Source organism: Molothrus ater, chromosome 7 (genome assembly GCF_012460135.2).
Source record: "Molothrus ater isolate BHLD 08-10-18 breed brown headed cowbird chromosome 7, BPBGC_Mater_1.1, whole genome shotgun sequence".
NCBI classification, from domain to species: domain Eukaryota; kingdom Metazoa; phylum Chordata; class Aves; order Passeriformes; family Icteridae; genus Molothrus; species Molothrus ater.
The window spans coordinates 7,188,384-7,211,886 of NC_050484.2; the positions used below are offsets into that span (position 1 = coordinate 7,188,384).

The 23,503-nt window shown below is 37.3% G+C and overlaps 1 protein-coding gene across 9 annotated transcripts in view; it reads left to right on the plus strand.

Moving 5' to 3' along the window:
* Positions 1–23,503, plus strand: part of GULP1 (GULP PTB domain containing engulfment adaptor 1) — a 144,986-nt gene that overhangs the window by 68,631 nt on the left and 52,852 nt on the right. For all 9 annotated transcript variants that reach the window (XM_036386600.2, XM_036386599.2, XM_036386603.2 and 6 more), the window contains one exon: positions 12,093–12,154. In XM_036386600.2, coding sequence (XP_036242493.1) covers positions 12,093–12,154 — 62 coding nt within the window. The remainder of the gene's footprint in view (positions 1–12,092; positions 12,155–23,503) is intronic.

Sequence of the window (23,503 nt, forward strand, 5' to 3'; positions counted from 1 at the left end):
TATTTATTGGATTCTTATTCTTGGAGAAGCTATTTTTTTTTCAAACTGTGTTTAATATACTTGAAATATCTCATGCAGCAGGATATTTTTAGCTGTAAGAAGCTATTCTGGATTGTAGCAATCTGAAATGCATGCTTTCCAAAAGGATATCAAAGCACTAAATATTCAGAGTTATATCTGTTGCTCCTCTGTCTTGCTTAGTCTCTTTCATGAACTGCTTATGATTAAACATAAGTCTTTAGAAGGAGCATTAGGGGTGAAGCTTTTTTTACTGACAGCTTTGTTGATATTTACCCCATTTGTTTGTAAGGTAGAAAATACTCAGTAGGTCTCATTTATTTATTTTCCATGTTTTCTTCTAAAGGTCTCTAAGTGTGGCACACACTGAGGTGAAGCCCTAGCATGAATGAGTAGGTGTAACCTCAGCTGGACTGAGTGTAAATATTTTGTTTATATAGCAAGAGTTTCTGCTTTGGTGTCAGTATTAAAGCTGGAAATAAAAGGAGTCTCTGTACTTAGGCCAACATGGAATGCCAACATCACTGCATCCTTGTGTGTCCAGTGCACTTGTTTGTTAAAGCCAGGTGAATCAAGGTAAGAGAAGCAGTCCAGAATATCAGCACGTGACCTCAAAAGGAAGATACACTTATAAAGGCTGCAAAATAGGATAAAAGATCTTTTAATACCCTGACAGCAGGAGGAAATAAGATTAAACCCATAGTCTGTGCTCTCCTTAAGCACTGAGTATTTTCTCTTGTAATTGTAACATTGCTATCAACAGATAGCACTTTTCAGGGGCTTGATGGTGTTGCCAAGCTTCTTGCAGATCATTTGAGAAACCATTTCATTATTCTTTAATTGGGGATTGATTTATCACAAGTGAGAAAGAAACTAGGGGATTGTAGATTGTTTTGTCTAGGAGACTATGTAATTATTTTCCTCTTTTTTTTCCTAATGACTTCTGGTAATGCTTGAAGCTCAGCCTGTCATGTTTTAGGAACAGACCAGTTGTGTTTTATTGGATATTTTCTCAGAGTTCAGACTATTTCACTATTTCATATTGCCCTTGGCAGTTTCTGCATCTGACCTTTACAATCAGGTGTGAAGTTGTATCCTCAGTTTCCTGGGATCATGTGAGGAGTGTCAATTAACTTCTCTCTGTTTTCATTTCTTCATAGGAAAATTCTTATTAATTTCTCACTAATTCCTTACCTATATTTTTGGAATTTCATTGTATTCAAAGACATTTGCTCTGTTGTTCAGTTAATTTCTTGTGTTATTTTCTTGCCCCAACAAGAAACAAGTATCATATAAAAGCTGTCAGGCACAATGGAATGCAATTAGTGTGGATTCCTAATAATGATTCAGAACATGAGGAGACAGAGGAATTCAATGCTGTCATCCATTTATTTTACTCATAGTAACACTCTTGACATTTCCATTCTCATACCCTAGGAAAAAAAAAACAAGTTTCAGTTAAGTAATTGTCAAGAATAAGTGAAAATTGCGTATTTCAAATTACATCTTTTTAATGCAAATTGAAGCTCAGAAGAACTAGGCTCAATCAGTGTTCATGCATAATAACTGCATTTAAAAACAGTTTCAGTTGCTGAACTTCCTTTATAGTATTTGGTTTTTCACCCCAGATCTCATAGATACAGTTATTTCCATTTCTTGATGGGTTATTTGTGGGTTTCTTCTGTCCACAAGTGTGTGGATAGTTTGAGGCATTAACAGTGTTACTGCTGTGGCTTCCCAAGCACTTCTTGCTGAACCCAAACCAGTTTCCAGCTGGCTGTGCTGGCAGAGTTTGTGTGAATTCCGAGTTTGCAGTGCTCTGCTACCTTGAAGCTACAAAAACAATAGCCTTAAATCCATAGGATTGTGAGGGAAATTTAAACAGATGGGGGTGATTCTTGGATAATAACCAGAGATTGCATCTGAATTGGGCAGATGTAGAGAATAAATGTTCCCTAATGTTCTTAGTGATGATCAGGAAGCACATAGAGAAGGTAGTTGCTCATGCCATGGCTCCCACTTTCTGAACTGGGCAAACTGGGTGCCACAGTAGCTGGGACTGTGCTGTTCCTGCTGATGAGCTCTGTTCTCATGCCATCACCTGATCCCAGCAACAGCATTTTTCTTCTACATGTTCAGGAAATTATTTAATTTGCAGACATTGGTAGACAAGGCAAGAAAAGAAGCACTAAAAGCAAGCTTTCTTTACTTTTTTCCCCCCTTTTTCTTCTGTTGGAGGCTGGATAGCAACCTGTGCTTTCACAAAAAAATTGCCATGAAATGTGAGTTGCTAAGACAGAAAGTGAGCTCTTTTTAAAATTAATTCTGATCCTTTACAGGCAAAAGTTTCCTAAGATGCGTGGCATGAGTGTTTATGGAGAGAATCTGTTATGGGAACAGCAGCTTTTCATAAATCAGAGCAATTCTCTTGAGAGCACACATCTCCACTTTCAGCATTACCAGGTCTTCATTTTGAAGCACAATTTTTTACTACAGGCATCATATCTGCAGTCAATAACCAGTGTAAGTTGATTATTGAGGGGCATGGTTTGGACATGAAATAGCCACTTCAGCTGACAAGGTGTGCTGAGTGCTCTGGCCTTAAAAAAGTGGTAGAGCCATTCCTGATTCCCCAAGATTTAACACGAACCAGAACTGGTGAGTTTGCTTGCCTTTCAGCTGGAATTATCTTTACTTGTCTGATAGTCATTTGGGTTGACGGCTTGATTGATATGCTTAAATCTCAAATTGAAAAAAATCAAGCTGTTCATCTCTCATCCTAATAGTGGCAATGAAAAATATAAGAAAATGTGAAGTTTAAGCAAATTCAGCTTTCTCCAGAAAGTACTTACACTGGTAATGATTAACAAATGAAATATTTCAGCAGTCCAGGTTGTGATATCTGGTCTCTTATGTTACCCATGAGCTTGTAAAACAGAGAAACAAACTGTAGGCACTAATATGGAAAAAAGGTTAATTTCAGGTTTAAAGTTGATACCAGGACTTGCTGGTCTAAGTTGCATGTTTAAATATGGATTAAAAAAAAATTCAAAGCAACATAGCCTCTCATGGCTTCAGTAGAGTTTGGTTGGGCTAACAAATAGGTGTGTTATGGAGAAAATTCTCAGTTGCAGAAATACTATATAACTCCACAAACTGCACAAAAGCTAGCATTCTGTTTTCCATTCATTGATGAATGAATGCAATAAATTGCAGTAAAATGATAATTATCTTTTCTTTAAGGATCTCTTTCCTTCTCCCACAAAAACTAATTGATGAACAATATGCATGTCCTTGTTTTCTTGTTATGACAAAGCTTGTGAAAACGTTTGTGTATCTATCACATTATTGGAAGCTTGTTTTTTTATGTGATCCAGTTTTGGGGAAGGGGTTTTGAGTCCTCTTTACTTTTCATTTTCAGTTTTTCCTTTAAAATCACATGGTATCATTCTCACTCTGAAATGCTGTGGTGCAAAAAGCCTGTAGTACAGATGGAAGTCTGTTCAATTTGATATGTTTGCGTTTTTCTAAATTCAATCACTCTTTTAAGTAGCTTAGGGATATTAATGTAATTCTGTAACAGAGATCTCTAAATGCTACATGGTTATGTAAATTTTTGTCATTCTTAGTATATTTGTATCTAAACCAAATTACTTATTTTTCTTAATTTAGACTTGATTTTGTCATGAGATTTATTTGCATGAGCAAAATAGAAAACATTAACTATGGGGATTTTGTTTTACTTATTTTAGTGAATGGAGTTGCCTCACATAAATGAATTTGGTACATTTTACTGATCCTGCATCCTTCTATTAAAAGATGCTAGTGTAGGAACTGGTGCATATAAGTAAGGAAAAAATAACTAGTGTTTCCTAGCTTTTGCCTCATCAGAAATGTGAGAGAAAACTCCTGTTCCTTCCAGAGAGAGACACATCTAAATAAGGAATGACTGTAATCCAAACCCTCTGCGAGCAAAAGATTTAAACATTTTGAGTGACACAAACTGGTGGTAAAAATGTAGATATACATGCCCACTGAATTACAATGGCTGAAATGGGTGAGGTTGTGCAGGATGTAGCAGTTGAATTTAGGGTTTTTTTTTTTCTTTATCGTGCCCCTTTATGGTCTTTCTTCATCCCATAAAGAATGTCAGCCTTCCCTCTCTTATCACATGAAGTTCAATATATGTGGGAATCTAAATTTTCTAGGGTTTTTTTCCATATGATGGCAGTTAACGTGGATAATTGCTGCCTGTTACCAGCTCCTGAGATGTAGATGGTCTTTATAATGCTAAATAGAATATATTGAAGTAATGATCTGTTTTAAAATCATAAGTTTCAGCAATGATGTTTCTGTGAAATGGCTTTTTATGAGTCTTATTTATGAAAGTGTAGACAGGTGCATTTAATGGGCAGGGGCTGACAAAAAAACTGCATTCAAAAGTTATAGGATGATCTTTTTATGTGTATGCACTGGCTATAGTACGATCTTTATTTTTATCATAAACATATGCTGCATTCCAGAGATGAAAAATATTTTGGTTTATATTTTATTTCTTAATGAGAGGATAATAGGTGAGGGGCCAAAAGAATGATGGGGATAAGTGTAGTCTTAAAGTAAATACCTCCTTCTGTCAGAATCTATTTTACATCGGGGATTTAAACAAATGGCCTATTGTATGCTGGACTACCACATTAAGAGTAATGATAAAAAGCATAAAGAGGATATATTCACCTAGTTTTAAAGGAATATAAGCAGCCACAGGCTCCCCCACTGTGATCTTCAGATATTCTTGTGGTTGCCCTTTGTCCTTTCTTGAAAGCATTCACCTTACAGGGGAGAGGGCAAAAAAACCCCCAAAAACCAACAATTCAACAAACAGAACCTAGGTCTAAATCTCCTCTTCTGCTCCTACTGCAAAAAAGCTGCTTCTTGATGTTTTTAGGATTTTCTTGAACAAAATGTTTTTCAGGAGTGAAGGGTGGGAGGAAAAGAGGGTGCATTTTTTTGGTATAATAAATATTTCTGTATTCAGCTGGTCTTGACACAAAAATCATTGAATAGTTTTATAACACCTCCACAAAGAAGTCATATGTGTTCCAATTACTGTTCCTTGTCTTTCTAAACGTGGGGTCATGTAGAAAACCAATATTCAGTGGCCAAGTCCCTTTTTTGTATTGATTTTTGACTCTGTTTTTTGAAGTATTGTTTGTACTACTGCTCTCCTTTGGCTGTGGCAGCATCCACTCAAGCACAGCAGCAAGGAGACCTCAGAGTTTCCACCTTCACTTGGCAATGACCAGAGGTCTTCTCTTGATGGGACAGGGCTGTGCTCAGTCTGACACTTTGTGTGTATTTGTAAACATCTGTATGCAGCTGGACACATATTTATGGTAGTATATTCACATTCTGAAAGCAGAAGGTTCAGCTCTAATTGTTTAGGGGAAAAAAAAAAGGTTACAGTATGTCTTCAGAGGAGGCATGCAGATGAGGAGGGTGCTCTGGAAACCTTCTCTGAAGGAATCTTGGAAGGATTCTGTGCAGCTGAGCCTGATTTTCCTTTTCTCTCTGGTCCCATAAGAATAGGAGGATAATTTCCTGTTGTTTATTTTATCTGTGTTATCTTCAGAAAGGTGTTGCAGAGCTGATCTTATTTCTTGCCTGCTGTAAGGAATATTCTAGGCAGGTTAACAGTGACATTTACAGCAATAACTTTTGTTACTTCTCCCAAAGCTCAGGAGCTCCTTTCCAGAAGGCATATGTGCTGCTGAGCCATAGGCACAAATACTGGGACTCTGAAGTTTTTTGGCTTCTACCCTATTAAAATTTACACAGCCTAAACACTTGAGTTACAGAGGTACACTGTGAGATTACTTGATAGGTATGTAGTTAAAGGTGAAATATCTTACCCTGTGTGAAATAAATTAGAGCTGCAACAACCAGACCTTGATAGGAATCACAAGGCTACTGGATTTCATAAGAATTTGTCCTATAAAGCAGTTGGAAAATTGCAGAGAACATCCAAAATAGATCACTCAGGAAAACACTGTTTTGTGAAATCAAATCCTTTCTGGGACATAAAAGGATGTACCTTAGGTACATAAGCAAGAGGAAGCCATAGATATGCATATTTTAGTTGCTCCCATTGGTTGTTCAAACTCCTTTCTTCTCCTTCCAGTTTGAATTTTAAAGAAAGCTCCATTTAAACTTTTATATCACATTATTTCAGTGTTCCTGAATCAGAAAATTAAAATTCTATTTTAATTGTATATTGAGATTGTCCTTTATGCTTCTTTTCCTTTGTTTTGACCTATTTACATAATGTTCTTTAACTGCCAGAAATTCTTCAAAAGCTTGCTTTTTAAACATTTTTTACAAGTTTAATTGATACTCCTCCAAATTTATTTATAGCAGTTCTGGAATAGTTCACTGAACTCTTTTTCTACAAGACTACAAAAAGGGAAATATGGAGTTGGAGGTTTGATCTCTACATATATCTTAGTGAAAACTTGCAAAATGTGATCACTTAAATTATGTTATGCCAGTTTTGTCTTTTTGACTTCAAATAGAAGCTTTTATCAATGACAGTGGAGCTCTTGTTGTAACTAGAAGACATACAAGGTATGGGCTAAATAGTTCAGATTTTTTTTTTCTTGTTTTTTTCCCCTTTGGTTTAGAAATATGAACTTGTTACAAGGTCTTAACGTCAACAAATCAAAAGTGCAAAAGCTAAGATTTGCTAATCACTGGTCAGTTGCACTAACACTTTCATTCTATTTTCCTTTTTTGTCAAAACTTATATATCAGCATCCATATCTCAAAAACATACAGTATAAAATGTGTAGGCCATGCAGTGGATGTTACTGTTAAAGGAGAGTCAAATACCAGGCTTGGTTTCATTTTGTAACTATGCCAACCCAGCATTCTGAGATACCATTCTGAAATGATAGCAATCAGCTGTTTAAAACCATTTACAAGGTCCTAAATATTAGGGGAGAAGAACACAGGCAAAGCATTCTGCCAAGCTCACTCTGTTCTAGGGAGATATGGCTCTTTTCTTGGCAAAGAGTAAATATGCATCCAAAGCATATCTTCTGTTTGGGAAAAAAAGGAAAAAAAAAAACCAAAAGTATTTTTGAGCTATGTGTATTGATGGGCATTTTTATCTATATGTTTCTAGGGAAGGTTCTGACTCATAATTTCATTTCCTAGTCATAGTAACTTGTTAATAACTTTAATAAATTACTGATATCAGACACCCAGACTTTACTCAGTGATTGCTCTAGAAGGTGGCTGGAACAAAATTCTGCGGTTGAACAATGCAATAGTATGGGTAGATTGGTTTGTTAGTAATATTTTAGTGTTACATTCTGATGAAAACTCTGGTGCCAAGCATTGTCTCAGGCCTCAGTCTGTCCTTTCATGTGTTATCTGCAGTGGCCAAGAAGTCAGATTCTACCTTGCTGTCTGACCAGCATAAGGAGGCTTTGTGAGCACCTGCCTGTTTCTACTGCAGTCAAAATAAAGGAAATTATTTAACAGGGTGACAGTTCTTTCATGTCATGTTCTGAAGGTTTTCTTTCTTTACAGAAGAATAGATAATCTAGGAATAATGAAACAGAGAGCACTTGTGTACATACACTGAAGCAAGTAAGCTGTTTGTTCCTGAGGCAGTAATACCTAGATGTATTATGGATCTCTTAGGATATCTTCTTCAGGAGACTCTTATTATGCTGCTTGTCACAAAAAATTGTTTTTGTCAAACCAAGTTCTGTAAAACAGGAAGAAAAGACAGTTCCACGATTTCTTCTGTTAGCAATAAAAACATCCATCAATGTGAAAAGATATTAATCCAGTAAAGAATAAAGGCTTTATTTTCTACCTTTTAGAAATGACTGTGTTTTCACTGTGGCACTAAAAAAGAAAAAGTTAAAATTAGAGTTCTTTCTCTGTTCATTGTATTAAATTAATGGCCATTAGGTCTAATATGATTTGATAAACACTTTAGAAACATTAATTAATAAATGTTACTTAATTTTAATTAATTAATAATGACAGTGGGCTTTAGGGAGGCAGTTAACTAAAGCTGCACTGTGAAAAGTTGAACATCTACAATCTCTTAGGGCAGTAACATGCAGAGAAATTAATCTCAAAGGGAGAACACAGCTGGTGTTTCCTTTTTGGTAGATAAATGGTCACTGTGCTGTTATCTAACCTGCTGCCATCCTCCCCTGAGTGCAGCACAGCAGTTCAGGGCCCTTGGTGAAGTCCCAGAGTCAATTGCCTTCAGTGTGTGATTTGTCAACACACGTTTGTCCCTCTGCCCTGGCTCTCACGCGGACCCAGCAGGTGTGAAATGCACTCTGGAAAGCAACCTCCCCTTTTTGAGGGTAAGGGGCTGGCATGGTTCAGGGGGGTGAGAAAAGAGAGAAGGCTCAATTCTGAGCAGCATTACTCCTCTGCCCATGGAAGTGCCCAGCTCCAACCTGCACCCTTGCAATTCAGTCTGTCAGAGACCCTTGGGTCTCCCAGTGCTAGCTTGATGCAGTTTTCTCTTAGCAGGCTGGTGTGTGCTGGCAGGGAAAAGAACCTGAGAAGCTCTCACCCAAGTCAAATTCCTTTAAAAACTGGACAGTGCTGCTGCTCTGGGGGCTCTCTGTGCCTGTGCACACACTGAGCACACTGTGCACATGCTGATGTGTTGAGGAGAGGCTCCACACAGGATTTCCAGTCCTGCTTAATCAGGGCTGGGGTTTACCCCATGCCCTTGAAGTCACAGTGGAGACCCTTTTTTACACCTCTTGTTCCACACAGTGCCAGTGAATGTGGCAAAACCACCACTTGCTCAGAATTTCTCATACCTCAGTTAAGCATAGGTTCTATTGGACTCTGAATGGCTCAAACTCATAATTCTCAAAACCTCATAATTCTCAAAAAACAACTGAGCACTTTTTAAAACTTTAATGTAAACTCTAAGGCAGCCTGGATTAAGAACTTCAGACAAGATCTAAAATAACTGTGGTTTTCACCCACTGTAACAGCATGAGTCCTTTCACTTTCTATTAATGTTAACATTAGATGCAGGTTGTCAGGTTTGGTTTCATCTGGGCTTTCAGACCTTTCTTTAGGACCTCTTGTTTTATTTAGCAGAGAAGTGTCTATGTAACTACTAAAATAATAACATGAACTGTGATTCTCATTGTAGGGTTTCATATTTTGCTTGTTGCTTCAGAATGAATAATTAAGTTTTAAGCTGTGAAAACTCTTAAAAAATTAAGTTTGGTGAGGGATCATGCAAACCACAAGCCATATCTACATCAGATATTTGACCAATGCTTCTTTTATTGTTTGGTTTTTTCATGTTTTTCTGGTTTATTGCATGCAAAATGTCTGAAATGTGGTCTTTCTCAACTGCTGTGAAATCAAGCTAATTCCAAGCAGTATTTCAAACAGCTGCTGAGGGTAGTATAAGTCCATACTCAGACCTTACAATTCAGAAGGAGATGCTGGTAAAAAAACTACCCCGTAATAGCTTGTATGATTTTTTGCACATCTTTGCTATCAGCCTGAGTTTTGCCTTGGATTGATTTAATTTAGCACTGAGAGCTCTTTCCAAACCATCACCACTCTGTAATTATTACTTGCCTCTAAGAAATGGACTTCCATTGTCAGAGGAAATCTTCAGTAGCTGTGTCACAGTGTCTGTGGATCTCCATCTGAATGTTGGATTATTTTAGCCAATAGCACAAGGCTCCTGGAACCAGGTGTCCTTTGGTACCTCACTAAGTTACTGATTTCATTTTGAGCTGGGAGCACCTGTCTATATATCCTGATCTTCCTCCCAGTTAGGGGCACCAACAGTTATTGCCCAGCAATATTGTTCCTTGCTGGAATCTCTGTCACATTACTACTATTGGAGACTGGTAGGCAACTTGATGATTTCACATAAACATTTTAAGTAAAGCTCTGTAAATGATAATAAAATTAGAAAGATTACCTGATACTGAATTAAGACCAGCACTTCACACTTGACTCCCAAACTACATAACATTTTTTTCAGATTTTTAATTGCCCTGATGGAGTGAAGGGAGTAAACATTTGCAAGGAATAGTTTTGATGGCACCTGTCTAGCCACTTGTCTGCTTGTAAAATTGCTTTAGAAGCTACAGCTTTGTCACTTGTTTGTGCTGGTGCTAGGCATAAAATGAGTGGAGAACTATTGCAATTTCCTTAAGAGGTTCAGTACTCTATTTTTATTAGGTTTTCCCTTTTAAATGTATAAATGTGACTGTATCCCTACTGAAGCTAGTAAACAGTAGTGTGAAGGAGCTAGGTAAATTAACCCTTGGTATTAGCAATGTGGCTGCACCTGGAGGAGTTGAAGTTGGCCCTGTGCAGGTGCTCTCAGAGCAGGCAGTGAGCAGTCCTGTCCTGAGTGCCAGCTCCCCAGGCCCAGTGACCAGCTGCTGGGCTGGGCTTCAGCTTCTCTCCTGGCCTGACAGGCTTAATTCTACCTGGCCTAACGCACCAATTCCCTTGGATGGTTATTTTGCACTTTCAGATAACATCAGCCTTTGATATTATGCTAAAGACGAGATCAGGTTTCGCGTGTTAAAATATTCTGGGAAGTGGTTTCTTGGTTCTGGCAGTCCAATCACAAGCCCCAGTTAAAAGGAAGAGCCACTTTAATCATCCTCCTGGGTGCTGCTGAATGGGCAAATCATTCTTCCTTAATTAAGAAGTGATAATATCACTCTTCAGTAATGGAGCTGAACATTGCTGCCATTTAGAATGAAATTTGCTAAGGGAAAAAAGAATTTCTCAGCTTTGTAGTTCTGATCCTGTTACTGTGGTGACTGGTGAATAACTTGGTTAACCATTTTCTTGCTCCTGCATAATCTGAAATATTTAATTATTGGTTTAGTGTCAATCAGTGTCACAGCATTCGCTCTTCAACAGTTTGAAGTGAACTGAATTTTATTGTCCTTAAGTGTAACTAACAAAAAAGTTGCTAATTAGTGTAACTGCAACTCCCCATAAAGGCAAATGGAATTGGGACTATCCAAAGGTAGACTTTTGCTTTAAGCTGTTATTCTGTTACTTAATAAAGTTCCAAATTTGTGACTTTAATTCATGCTCATTTAAACCAGGATAGTCTCAAGTTAGAAAATACTATTAAATGTTCAATATGTGTCATATAAAACACTAATGGGAGTTACAGATTCTCCCAAATGTGTGGCAATGAAAACTAGTATTTTTGAATGATTTTGTTTTCTTAAATGCTCTCAAATGAGAAAACTTTGAAAATTTGTTTCTAAGATTTGTAATAAAAAGAAGCTTTTCCTTAATGTTTGGGAATCCATCTTAAATTGTGTAGAACATTCAAAAAGGCTATTAAAGTAAGAGGAGAAGATGTATTTGACAAATAATTACAGAATTAGGTCCATGCAGCAGGAAAAGTAAGAAAATAACACAGTAGTGTAATGGGAAAGTTAAAGGGTAAGTATGCAAATTTGTTTAGCATAGGTATGGAAAAATTACAGATGATCTGAACTTATAAATAAGATCTAAAACTTATGAATCTGATGTTCATCATTTTTCTTTTATAAGGATTAGGACTTTCTTCTGTCAGTTGCAACTTGGATAATTTTTTGTTTGTCCCTTTAATGTCTTGATTATTAATCAGAAAAAGCAGATAATTCATCAAAAAAGCATCATTAGATGCACAAGATGCAGTCAGTGCTTTAAACAGCAGGATGCAGAAAATGCTGATCTGAGACAGAACCAGCAAACAGCCTCAGACAAACTAATGCATCTGGGGGGAGGAGGTGCAGTTCTTGTGGAAAAACCCAAGCTGGTTAAAATAGGACATGTGCCCAACAGAAAGAAGCAGGTTCTTTCTTCTAAGTGTTTGAGAAGGTGTGAGATATTTCCCTCCAGCCCCTCTAACTACTTCAGACAGCTGTTTTTTGAGTAAGAGGATGATTGTTGAACTTTTCCACAGAGATACTGTTATACCTAAGTTAACAATTGAATAACCTATTCAATGCTTCTTTTATTTTGCTTTTCTGTAGACAAAACATGGATGCACACTCCTGAAGCCTTATCAAAGCATTATATTCCCTATAATGCAAAGGTAAGAAAAGATGAAGTTATTTTCTCCTCATACCTTTAGAATGCAGCACATTCTATCTTGTTTTGACTTGAAGATTGCAGAGACAGATTTGCCAGATGAAATAATGAAGCCAAGCTTAGGAAATGTCTGTTTTGCAGGTGAAAATGTTCTGTTTTTAATGGTCAGTTGATTCCTGTTCTGAGCTATGTTTTACTAGAAGGCAAATTAGTGTTTCTTCTCTGCTTGATGATGGTTTTGTAAATGGATGGAGGTTTTGAGTGCAAAGCAATTTAACATCAGGCTGCATGCTTACAATATTATTAAAATTAATGGCACAAACTTCTCTTGAACAATATCAAAGGCAACAGTAACAACCCTTTCTGCTGGATATATTGAAATGTCAAATACTCAGGAAATGTGGTAGAACAATAATGACATTTTTGCACAGTAAAGCCAGAAGCCTTGCTTTAATTTTCTTATCCCAATTACAGTGAGATAAGTTTATATAAGTAATGGTTCAATTTGTCTAATGATATCCCTTGACAGGAAATGCATCTTACCTAAATACCTTAGAATATAAAGGTTCCTAAACTACTTAAATACCAGCTTAGAAGATAGTTTGTTAAAAGGAGGAGAGAATATGCAGCCATCAGCATAACTCAGACTAAACTGAGGAATCTGCAATTATTTGCTCAAACTGAGAGTATAATTCAGTAAAATTCTATTGTGGGCTGTTCTGGATGATGTTCTCTTATGATTGGTATTTCTTAATATAAAAACCTTTCTTAAAATAGTCAATAAAATCTCTGTGAAAATTCCTAGTATTAAAATTTGTATATTTATATATGTAAATATTTGTTTCACAGGCTAGGGCTCAGGTTTCTACACGAGTGTTCCCTGCTTTTGTATTTGCAATTTTCTTTTGTTTAGCATTGCCACAGAGTTTGTAATGGGAAGTAGAGTCTCTTTCTCACAGTTGCCAGGTTTTGGATGTGTTTTTATTCTGTGTGTTCCCCAACTGAATTTTTGTCCAAAGGATGAATTACCATTTCACTGAATAGCCTTGCCAGACACCTTGACTTTTTATTACATTTCTTCAGAGGGAGGATTACTTGCTGTGGTGACTGTGCCATGTGTTTTAAGAGCAAGCTGAAGCCATGAGTTTTTTCAAAGCACTGAACAATGTCTGTTCATTTCTGGTCTTTGAGAGAAAAGAAAAGAAACCTCCCTCATCTTTCACGTTTCATTGTCTTGCCTAAGAGCAGATCTGGGGAGTAGGTGTCAGTGCAGCTGTGCAGAAGAAGAATTAGAATAAAGAGGATGATGCTAAGATGGTGGTAACTGTAGAAACAACAGTATCAGCAACTTCTGGAGCAGAAGAAAAGAGTGGAGAATTCCAATCTAAAGGAAGACTCTTGGTCCAAAATGTCTTTCCACTTATTTAGGCTGATATATGTGCCTAAGTGTCCTCTCCACTTCTGCTCCTGTTTGTTGTTTATTCCAGAGCCTCTCCACCTTTGTGGAGGCCTCTAAGGTCTACCAGAACACTTGCAGGAAACTGAAATTTTAATATCACATGTGTTGGGGTTTGGGTTTTTATTTATTTATTTTTTAAGAAAGTTAAAACCATTTTTTTTCATTTGGATTACAGTAGAAATTTCTTACTTAGTACTTATTTTGAATCAGTCATTTGATTCAAAGCAAGCAAAAAATTGCTCTGCTCTGTAACTGGAGTGTAAAGGGTCTGGGATTCCCTACCCTGTTTATTTATTGACACCTGGAATAAATTCATACAGCTTTTATGAACTCAGCTGGCATATGCAGGCATAACCATAATAAATCTAGATGATATTTCCACCTGAGTTCTCAAGTATTATTCTCATTAAATTTTGCAGTATTTTTCACTTGAGGAAAGTATGGATCTATCAATACCTTATTTGGGGTTTGCAGAATTTTGGGTTTTAAGTGAAACATCTCATTGATTCGATAACTTGTAACTATGTTGTGAAATAATGATTAAAAGCTTCAGAAAACCTTCATAATACAAGAATTTAACAAGACTCATGGATTTTTTTCCCAAATTGTTCCAATTCTCTAACATTCAGTTCATGTATCTTCAATGTTTGTTGGGAAGACAAGACAGCACTTGATCTGATTTATATTTATTTATATGTGAGTAAAGAATGACATGTTCAGAAAATCAAATTAGTTTGATGGAAAGTAATACCAGAGATGTTATTTGTCCATGAGCAAGTGAGCTGTATTCTACTCCACAGTTTTTTGGATGAAGATCAGTGTGGATGGAAAAGTGGTTTCTGTTCTTTATAAGACACAAAAATAGCTTCTCTGACACTAATCTGAGATGATCAGAACATGGGCAGACCTTACCTGGGAAAGATGAGGTTTTGTTGACTCCTAAGACAGCTCGTTGATAAAACACAGTTCATAAGTTGACTCTGAACTTTCACGAGTTGACTGTTAGTTAAAAAAAAAAAATCCTAGGAAAGTTAACTGGAAATCATAAGAACCCTGCAATATTGACAACTGGCCTTTTTTCTCTACCAATTGGAAAGGAGCTTTTTAACAGAGAATTAGTAATGTCATGTTATCTCCTAGAACATGCACCCTCAGGATGATTTATGGCCATAATCCTCTTTGCAAGAAAACATGAGCTGAGTTTTTTCTTCTGCAAGTAAAATCCAGGAAACATGAGTCTCCTAAGGAAGCCCTGAAATATAAAAATGTCTTGAATTTCTCTCTCTGTTTTCCAACACACCCACTCCTACTTTGCTGTTTTGAAATTAGCTGATTTTGGCATGGTTTTGCACAGTGTAAACCAATAGGGCTTTGGGGTTTTTTATTTGTGGGGGGTGGGAAGGGTGGGGCAGGGGTGTTTATTTTCCCTCTTCAGTTTTGTTTGCTTTTGTTCTGTTACTGTAATTTTTTTGTGTTTAGTGGTTTTTCTTGGGTCCTTTTTTTTTTCCTTATCTTACTGATATCTTGGTCTACCAGAAGGCACTGATGATAAGATTCTTCACACTTCAGCATGCTCTGGATATGTGACCTTTGTTTAGTGAAGCCAGAATTTTGACATCAGCTTGTGGCCCTATATGTTTTTAAATATGTCACTACAAATGAAAGCATATTGGTCAAACTTTTTTTTTCCCCTCAGAAAAATAATTTAGAATTTTTATAATACAGTACCAAATATAGACTCATTTTGATGTGGTGGCATGACAGTTTTAATGTCACCTGCATATAAAATTCTAAGGCAACCCCAAACTTCTCTGTGTTAACTTTTTCTGTAATGGTCCTTAATTAAGAAGGGATATTTGTGTTATTTTCTATGTTGTAAAGAAAAAGCTCTCTTTTGCCCTTAAGGCAATTCTTTTGATTTGAGGCCAGCTTCCTTTCTGCAAAACAAAAGTGATCAAAGTGTGACTTTCTAATGGAATAATACTGCAGCCTTTAAAAAAGGGCTGGTGGTTGTCATCCCCTGAGTGCTACCTTTCTGCCAGTCAAAAGCTGCCCCAACCAACCACGTGTACTATGCCTCTCTGTAGTAATTGTGTCTGTAATCCCCTTCAGTCACTTGCTTATTTTTTGGCCTATATCAACCTTCCAACGCACAGCTTTCCGTTTTGCAGAGAGAGGTTGTGCTTTCGCCAGCCTGGTGTTTATGTTGGCAGCTGGCAAGGCAGGGGACAGTGGCTCTGACCTTGCATGAGGCAGAAAGGCTGCCCTTTTCCATGGCAAGTGATGGCACATTAAACCCTTGGGAGGATGTTTCACCAAGAGATGTCACAGCTCCCCAGTGCTCGCTGGCCTAATGCTTGCTTCACACTCACTTTCAGAGTTTTTAGATTGTCAGCTGCGGATTTGATTCTTGATGTAGTAGATTCAATTTGAAAGCTTAGAGTTAAATGAACAATGGAAAAAGGAATTTAGTAATGGTCACACTTTATGATCTGGAAGGTCTTTTCCAGCCCAAATGATTGTGTGAGTCTGTAATAAAAGACCTCCCTTGGCAGTACCTAAAGCTCTTAGTCTTCACTGTAGGACAATAAACAGTTTATTTAGATTCTCAACTATATGCCATTTCTTCCTCTGTGTATTTTTAATCATCATTCAGTGGCAAATAATACTCTTGTGGAGCAGGCATTTTGGTCAAATGATGTCAATATGGTTGCAGGGCTTTAGGTGCAGTTCTGTCTTTTGAATATCTGCATTTTGTTCTCACTAGTGTACAGTATTATCAAAGCCACATTTTTGTGGCATAAACTGCACTTCTTACTACTTTTTTTTGCTATTGCTATAGAAATTCTCTTCTTCTATCCAGTCAGCATTTCAGCAGAATGATCATGACTGTATCATTAAAAGTAATGAAAAAATGTCAAGTGGCAAATTGTATGCAGCTGTCCCAAGTTAGCAGAGTTACAAGGCACACTATTACAATATATATTCAAGATATGTGGTGAAGCTAGATACAGCAAGATATTTCAAAAAGAGCACAAAAATGTTGAAAATTAGAAACTACTGCAGTAGAAGAGAAATTATGAGAAATAATGAGTTTTCCTACTTTAAATTTATTAGAATTAATGACTTAATACCAATTAACTTTTATTAGAGTTCCAAAATGTCTTGCGTGTAATCATAATTAATTTAGTGTTTAAGCACAAGAAAAATTAGTTTTGTGAAAATACCCAAATGAGATAGGAAAGCAAAAAATTGTAATTTTACAAGGCAATGCAAATTTGAACTTCTTAGTTATTTCTGATACCTTACAGTCATTAAATTAGGGCTCATTATACTAAAGATGAATAAACATGCAACTGAAACATAAAATATGTAAAGTCTACAACAGGTACTCTCAACAGACTTGGTTTGATTGCTCTTACTCTCCAGAAGAAGGTCTCCTTCAAGAAAAGAATCAAATTTATGAGCAATTCCAGTGTTTCTTCCTTAAAGTCCATTTGTGTATAGTAATGCAAGGCAGTCCAGTGTAATGGATGATGTTCCATTTCTTTCTTTTTTCTGGAAAAGGAAAAAAATAGGGCCTATGTGTTTGGGTGAAATATTTGTGGGGTAGGTTCCAGTTGGAAACAAAAAAAATTATCAGTTAATTTAACTGGCAAAGCAAGATAAAAAAGAGTGATCATGTTTATCAATACTTAATAAACTCCAACTGAAGGACAAACCAGTAGCTCTTGATCTGTTCTCCGTGGCTGTCACCTTCTTTAAGGTTCTGCTTGTCATCCTTTGGGCTTTTCATAAGCTCCACTTCCCTTAAAAATTCTGAGTCCTGCATGACATAACCTCAGTTACAACTACGAAACATTTGCAGCACAAGTTATGGGGGCTGGACTTTCTTGGCAGGAATCACTCATCTTTCATACCAATTAATGGCATTCAGCCTAGGATCTGAGAAGCCATTGGAGTCCTCTCTCAGTAATTTAGTAAGATGTCATAAAATGTCATAAAACAGGATGGAGACAGAGCCCCTTGTCTACATTCAAGCTGATGTGTGATCCACCACAGCCCTAAAGTATTTCCTATCCTGAGCAAGTTTTAGGTTTCCTTTGTATGCAAGCAGTTTGCTTCTCTCACATAAATTGCCATCACATCCATTTATTTAGCACCCTGGCTGCTTAATTACACTTTTTCATCATCTCTGATTTAAATAGTCTAATTTGCACCTCTCCCATCAGAGAAAAAATATTTTTAAACAGTTTAAGAGCTTGAGATACTTTTTTTTTTTTTTTGCAGAATCAGTTCTAACTGATCTAAAATCAGTTATTTCAGACATTGATATGATTTCTAAGAACTATAATTTGGATTGAAAATACAAACCTACAAAAGATTTAGCTCATTGTTGGATTTTGAAACACTCTCAATTTTAGGAAGGGGGAATGTCCTATATATCCTTGGATGTTGGAGCTGTCCCTTGGCTGTCCTGCATTTGGATTAGGATTTGCTTTGGGAATTCAAGTGGAAGAATCTAGCGTAATAGAGGTTGGAAGGACCTCTGGAGATGATCCAGCTGATTCCCATTATTATTTTATTTATTATTTATGAGAAATTATTTCAAAGCCAGAGTACAAAACAGAGCCTTATGCAATTGAGCTTTAAATGCCATTAAGGGCAGAGATTCAGAGCCTCTTGGCAGCCAGTTCCAGGACATAATTCCCTACCATTCTGACTTCTTTTGCCTTATTTCTAGTTGTTATTTTATGCAGCTTGTGACTCTCAGCCATGCATTCACATCGATGTGTGTACACCAGGCTCACCCCCTTCAGGCTCAACAAGTGCAGCTCCACTTTTCCTGACCATCACCCTCTCTGTCACATTCCTCACTGATGTCAACCCCAGCTGAGGTTTTGCTTTTCTAAATTCATCCCTGCATGCCTGGAAAAGCTATCTTTATTACTCCTATGTTGCCTGTGCCACGTCCCCCTTCCACGCCCTCCCCTCGGTAGCTCTGCCAGCTGTAGCTGGATGCTCAGGCAGCTGTTCAGGGATGCAGGAAGGCTTTTGGGGATTATGCAGGCTAACTGATTGCTGCCTGGCCCGTGGCTTTAAGAGGAAAGGTGATGTTTGTATCTTAACAAGAGGCTTCAATTACCATAGCAGTTGGTCTAGCAACCTTTCACATGGAAGTCAGGCTTAGGTTAAGCTTCCAAGTGTGAATGCAACTTAAGGGCAATAATGAAACTGCAGTCCTTATTTACCCTGCAGGGCCTGAAGAGTTTCCCTGTTGAGGTACCCCTAGAGGGAATTGCTGGATGTTGCTGCTCATGCAGAGCAGGTCTCTTGGTGGCAGAGGGCTGTGCTCAGCATTGGGAGCTAGGATTGCAAAGTTTCTGGAGCATAAGTATTGCCAGGCTTCTCACTCTGCTTAGATATGGGGAAGAATTTGATCTAGGTTTAATTTTAAGCCTTGTGTTTTATTTTACTTGAAGAATGGGTTATTGTTGTTCTATTTTGTCTTAGAATCAGTTGCAGAAGGGTTGGAACGTGAAACCCCTGGAATTTATGTAACTTCTGGATTGTGTGGCACATAGTTTATACATGTATGGTAAACTTCTTTCTGGCTCAAAGCTTTTTGTAACCTTTTACTGCAAGTTTTGGTTTCCTATGTATATTTTTTTGGTTGAGTTGGAAATCCACATCAGGGCATTCTGTGGTGTTGATTTCTCCGGCATGGAAGACTTATGTGGATGGTGGGATTAACAGAGCATATTGGTGAACAACATAGCACCTGAGACCTGACCTATACTAGGTACACTCTTTAAGTTATTTTTGTTGTATAATTTATTATTCTTTATGTTATTTTTGTTGTATAATTTCTTATTCTTTATGATTATTAGATTATTCTTCTAAATTGTGATTCTTGGTGTAGAAGCACTGTTTGTTGGAATGAACAACCATGTGTTTAAGTGTTAATCCAAAAAGTTCTGAAAGTAGAATATATTTGTTTTTATAGAAAAGGCACTTGGAGGTTTTTCTGTAGTAGTAATAGCAGCTCTCAACAGCAATTCTTCATAATATTGCATTTAGAGCATAAGTCCTATGAGGAGCTGCTGAGGGAGCACCAGATGCTCCCCAGATTTTTTCCCCATGGACACAATGAGGTTGAAGGAAAACCTTACTGCTTGCTATATGTACCTGAAAAGAAGTTGTAGACAAGTGGGGATTGGTGTCTTCTCTAAGGTAACAAGTCACAGGACAAGGGGAATTGGCCTCCAGTTGTGCCAGGAGAGGTTTAGGTTGGATATTAGGGAAACTTTCTTCTCTGAAAGGGTGGTCAGGCATGGAGCAGGCTGTCCAGGGAAGTGGTGGAATCACCAGCCCTGAAATTGTTCAAAAACCATGTGGATGTAGCACTTAGGACACAGTTAGCAGTGAACGTGGTAGTGCTGGGTTGCATGCAATGATCATAGAGGCCCTTTACAAACTAACTGATTCTATGGTTTAGTACTGAATGCAGCATCTGAAGCATATTTCTAAAGATACCATGTTAACTATGAGTTTAAAAGTATGTTTTCAACAGTTGCATCTCTGGCCTTCCCTGGTATTGTCTCAAAAGAGGTGAGCAATGAGATTGTTGAGACAAAAGTCACAAAATCATTAGAAGCTTCATAGCAGCTTTTACAATGTCATTTTCCTATTCTTCAGAGGAAGACTAAGTCAGTATTTGAGTATTAATCTTCTAAAGTCTGTGTTATTCAGAGTCATGAGTTCCTCAGCCCTGGATAAGAGCAGGCACTCACTGATGAAGGAGCAGTGAGTGATCTGCCTGTTCAAAACAAATGAATAAAGCTCAGAGGCTTGTCCAGTCAGAATTAAGAGAGCTAGAAAGTGTGCAAAGACCTTAGGGTCAACAAAGATTTACTCAGCCCTCCACATCCCTCTCTGTTCCATCTCTGTTGCTCATATTTATTCCCTTGCCTCTCCCTAACTCTGCTTGGAACCTGCCAATTAGGCTCATTAGCATCTCCTCTGGGGTTCCCTCTGCAGCTCTGTTTCCATGAGAGCTGGCAGCTGTGGGAATGTGAGCTTTCTGGAAGAAGCCCTTTCAGCCTCTGCACTGTCAAGTATCAAGTCAGTTGCATGTCTGACACTGGAATCAGTAGGGTTCAAGCATCTGGATTATTGTCCTTGTGGGCTGGGTGACCCACAGCTGTTTCTAGATTGGTTTGCTTTAAATTAAATCAGGCCTGCAGGTGAATTACTCTTTCTTATTTCTAATATTTAATTCAGCCTTTCTATAAACTAGAAACAGAGTTGTTTTATAGAAAATAAGAGAATGGCACAATATTTTTAACAGAAAGTTCTACAAGGAGATACAATTTTGAAAACAGACCCAAGACTACAGGAGTCAGTCCAACAGTTCACTGTTCAGGAAAAGTTTCACATATGCTGATCTCCATGAGGATTCTTCCTCTATAAACCGTCAGACAAACAACCAGCTGCAGTCCCTGACTTTATTAACTTTAATAAAATAGTAATGTACACTAGTCGACTGCAGATCCTGGACTGCAATAAATATTTCCCTCAGAAATGCCTCCTTCTGATTACTCTGGTTCAGAAAGGGTAAAACCAATCTTGGCCTGTTTTAAAAAGCATTTTGAACTTTGAATATGAGAATGTTAGGTGTAACTTAATAGAAGAACTAATATTTTTTCTGGTTTGGAATGTAGCAGAGGATAAATATTTGCATTAAGTTATTTGTAAAGCTTTGTTGAAGTGTTTTGTATTTTCACTAGGAATTATTATGTGCCACTAAAAGGGGAATGATGGGTTACATTGGTCTAAACCTTCCTTTTTTTTCCTTCAGTATTTTCATAACTAATATTCTCTTCATTCTGAATCTTTAAGGAAAATTGAAATGGGGCAGGTATGTCCTGTTGTTTTACAAGTTGTTTTTCAGCATGCTGCTGTAGCATTACTGAAAATAGGGAAAATGTAGAAACAAGGATGTCCATTAAATCTTTGAAACGTGTAGAACCAAGGGCTGCATTTGAAGGGAAAGATAACTTGAAGCATGAACTAGAAAGGTCCTTAAACCCTCTCTTGTACTATTGCTGTAGCTCCCAATGCTTCTGAGTAGAAGGAAACTACAAGGACAGATAAGTAACTCAACAAATGATGTTAATTAGAGCTAAAAGATTAGGTGGGAGGCAAATCTTGTTTACTCATGAATACAGGTTTATTATGGAAAAATCGATTCAAAACAGGAATTTATAGGTCTTCTTAAGTCAGAGTTTAGAGGCCATATCCTCACTTTATGACCCATTGAGGACCTGAAACTCTTAAAGGCAAACGCATTCTCAAAATGAAAAAGCATTCCCCAAAATTCCATGTGCGTACCTAATGTTCAGAATAATCTTAAATCTTTAGGTGTGGGTTTAGGGGTTAAATTTTGGGCTCTGAAGAGAGACAGGTGGGAAGGTGGGACATCTTCACATGTTTTTTTTATCTTTGAAATCTGCTGAAGCACTCTGAGTGTGTGCTGTGTGACAGAACACTTTGTTAATTTTGTGCTGGTTATAGCTTTTATTTGTGTTAGTGTTGGCTGTTTGATGTGTATGAGGAAGAATAGGGTCGATGTTTTATATTGATTTTCATCAGTAACACTCAGAGGTACTAACTGAAACTGCACTGAAAATGTGCTGTGCATTTCCAAGGGGTTACTGCAATTTATCACAGTTCATTAGATCATAAATTCTTTGAAGCTAAGGGCTATCTTTTTGATGTTTGTGCAGCCTCTAGAATAATGAGAGGGAAGCTGTAGGTGCTACCCTGATGCAAGTAGTCGTAGATCAAAGCTCAGAATAAGTAGGCAACAGAAGACCTTGGACTTCTCTCATGAGCTTTCTTCTCAGCTGGGATAATTAAATGATAATGCAGATAAGAAATTGGCGACTTATTATCCTCAGCTTAAAGATAAGCAACAGAGGTAATACTGAAGATTTTCCACATATCTGCCCCAAATCTCTGTTCTCAAATCCGACCCCAAATTTTGAACTCTGCTTTCATGCCTTGAGCTCAAGATTAAATGTCTTCGCAATACCTGCTCTCCTAGTGAAAAGGATTAGGTTGCTATTTAGGGAAGACTCCAAGTCCTTATGTGAAGGATTTTTAAATACAGAATCAGACTTTCTGATTCTGTGTTCACCTAATGATATGAGTATCATTTTAATTATCTAGTCTAGATTAATTTTACCACTTCAGCACCAGATTGAGGTCTTTTATTGGAAAACATAACATATTTATGAAGTAAGAAGTGAAAGCCAATATTTTGCTGGATTAATTGCCATTGTAAAATAATTTACAGATTACTTTCAATCTCAGTTATGTTCTCCTAAAAAGTTCATCCAAGATGTTCATCTCATCTGCTGGTGGATCTAAGGTCATGATAATGGTGGTTTCATTTCATATCTGATGTTGCCAAGTTGAGATATTTTTGCATTTTGCTAAAATAATCAGTCTAATAAGAAAATTCAGCTTTATATTTTGTACTGTTCGGGGGGAAGAATATCTCCTGTGTTTCAGTAGTTCTCTGCACATTTGTTAAATGATAACATAGAGACAGTTATTTCTCTTAATTTTTAAAATACTCTCATCCTATCCAGATTAAAAAAAAAAAACCTCTGTTATGGATATTCTTCAAGTGCCTGAAGGCCAGGTGTTGAATTATGGTGATCACATCTGTTTTATAGCTGTCTTTTGTGAGAGATTATGTGTAAAGAAGAGAGTTTCTTCTGAAAAACAGATTAATGAGAGACAATATAGAGAGGCTCATAAAACAGAAATCATCACAGAGAAGACACTTCCAATTCCCTGGAGGAGAAGTGGAAGATCCAGTAC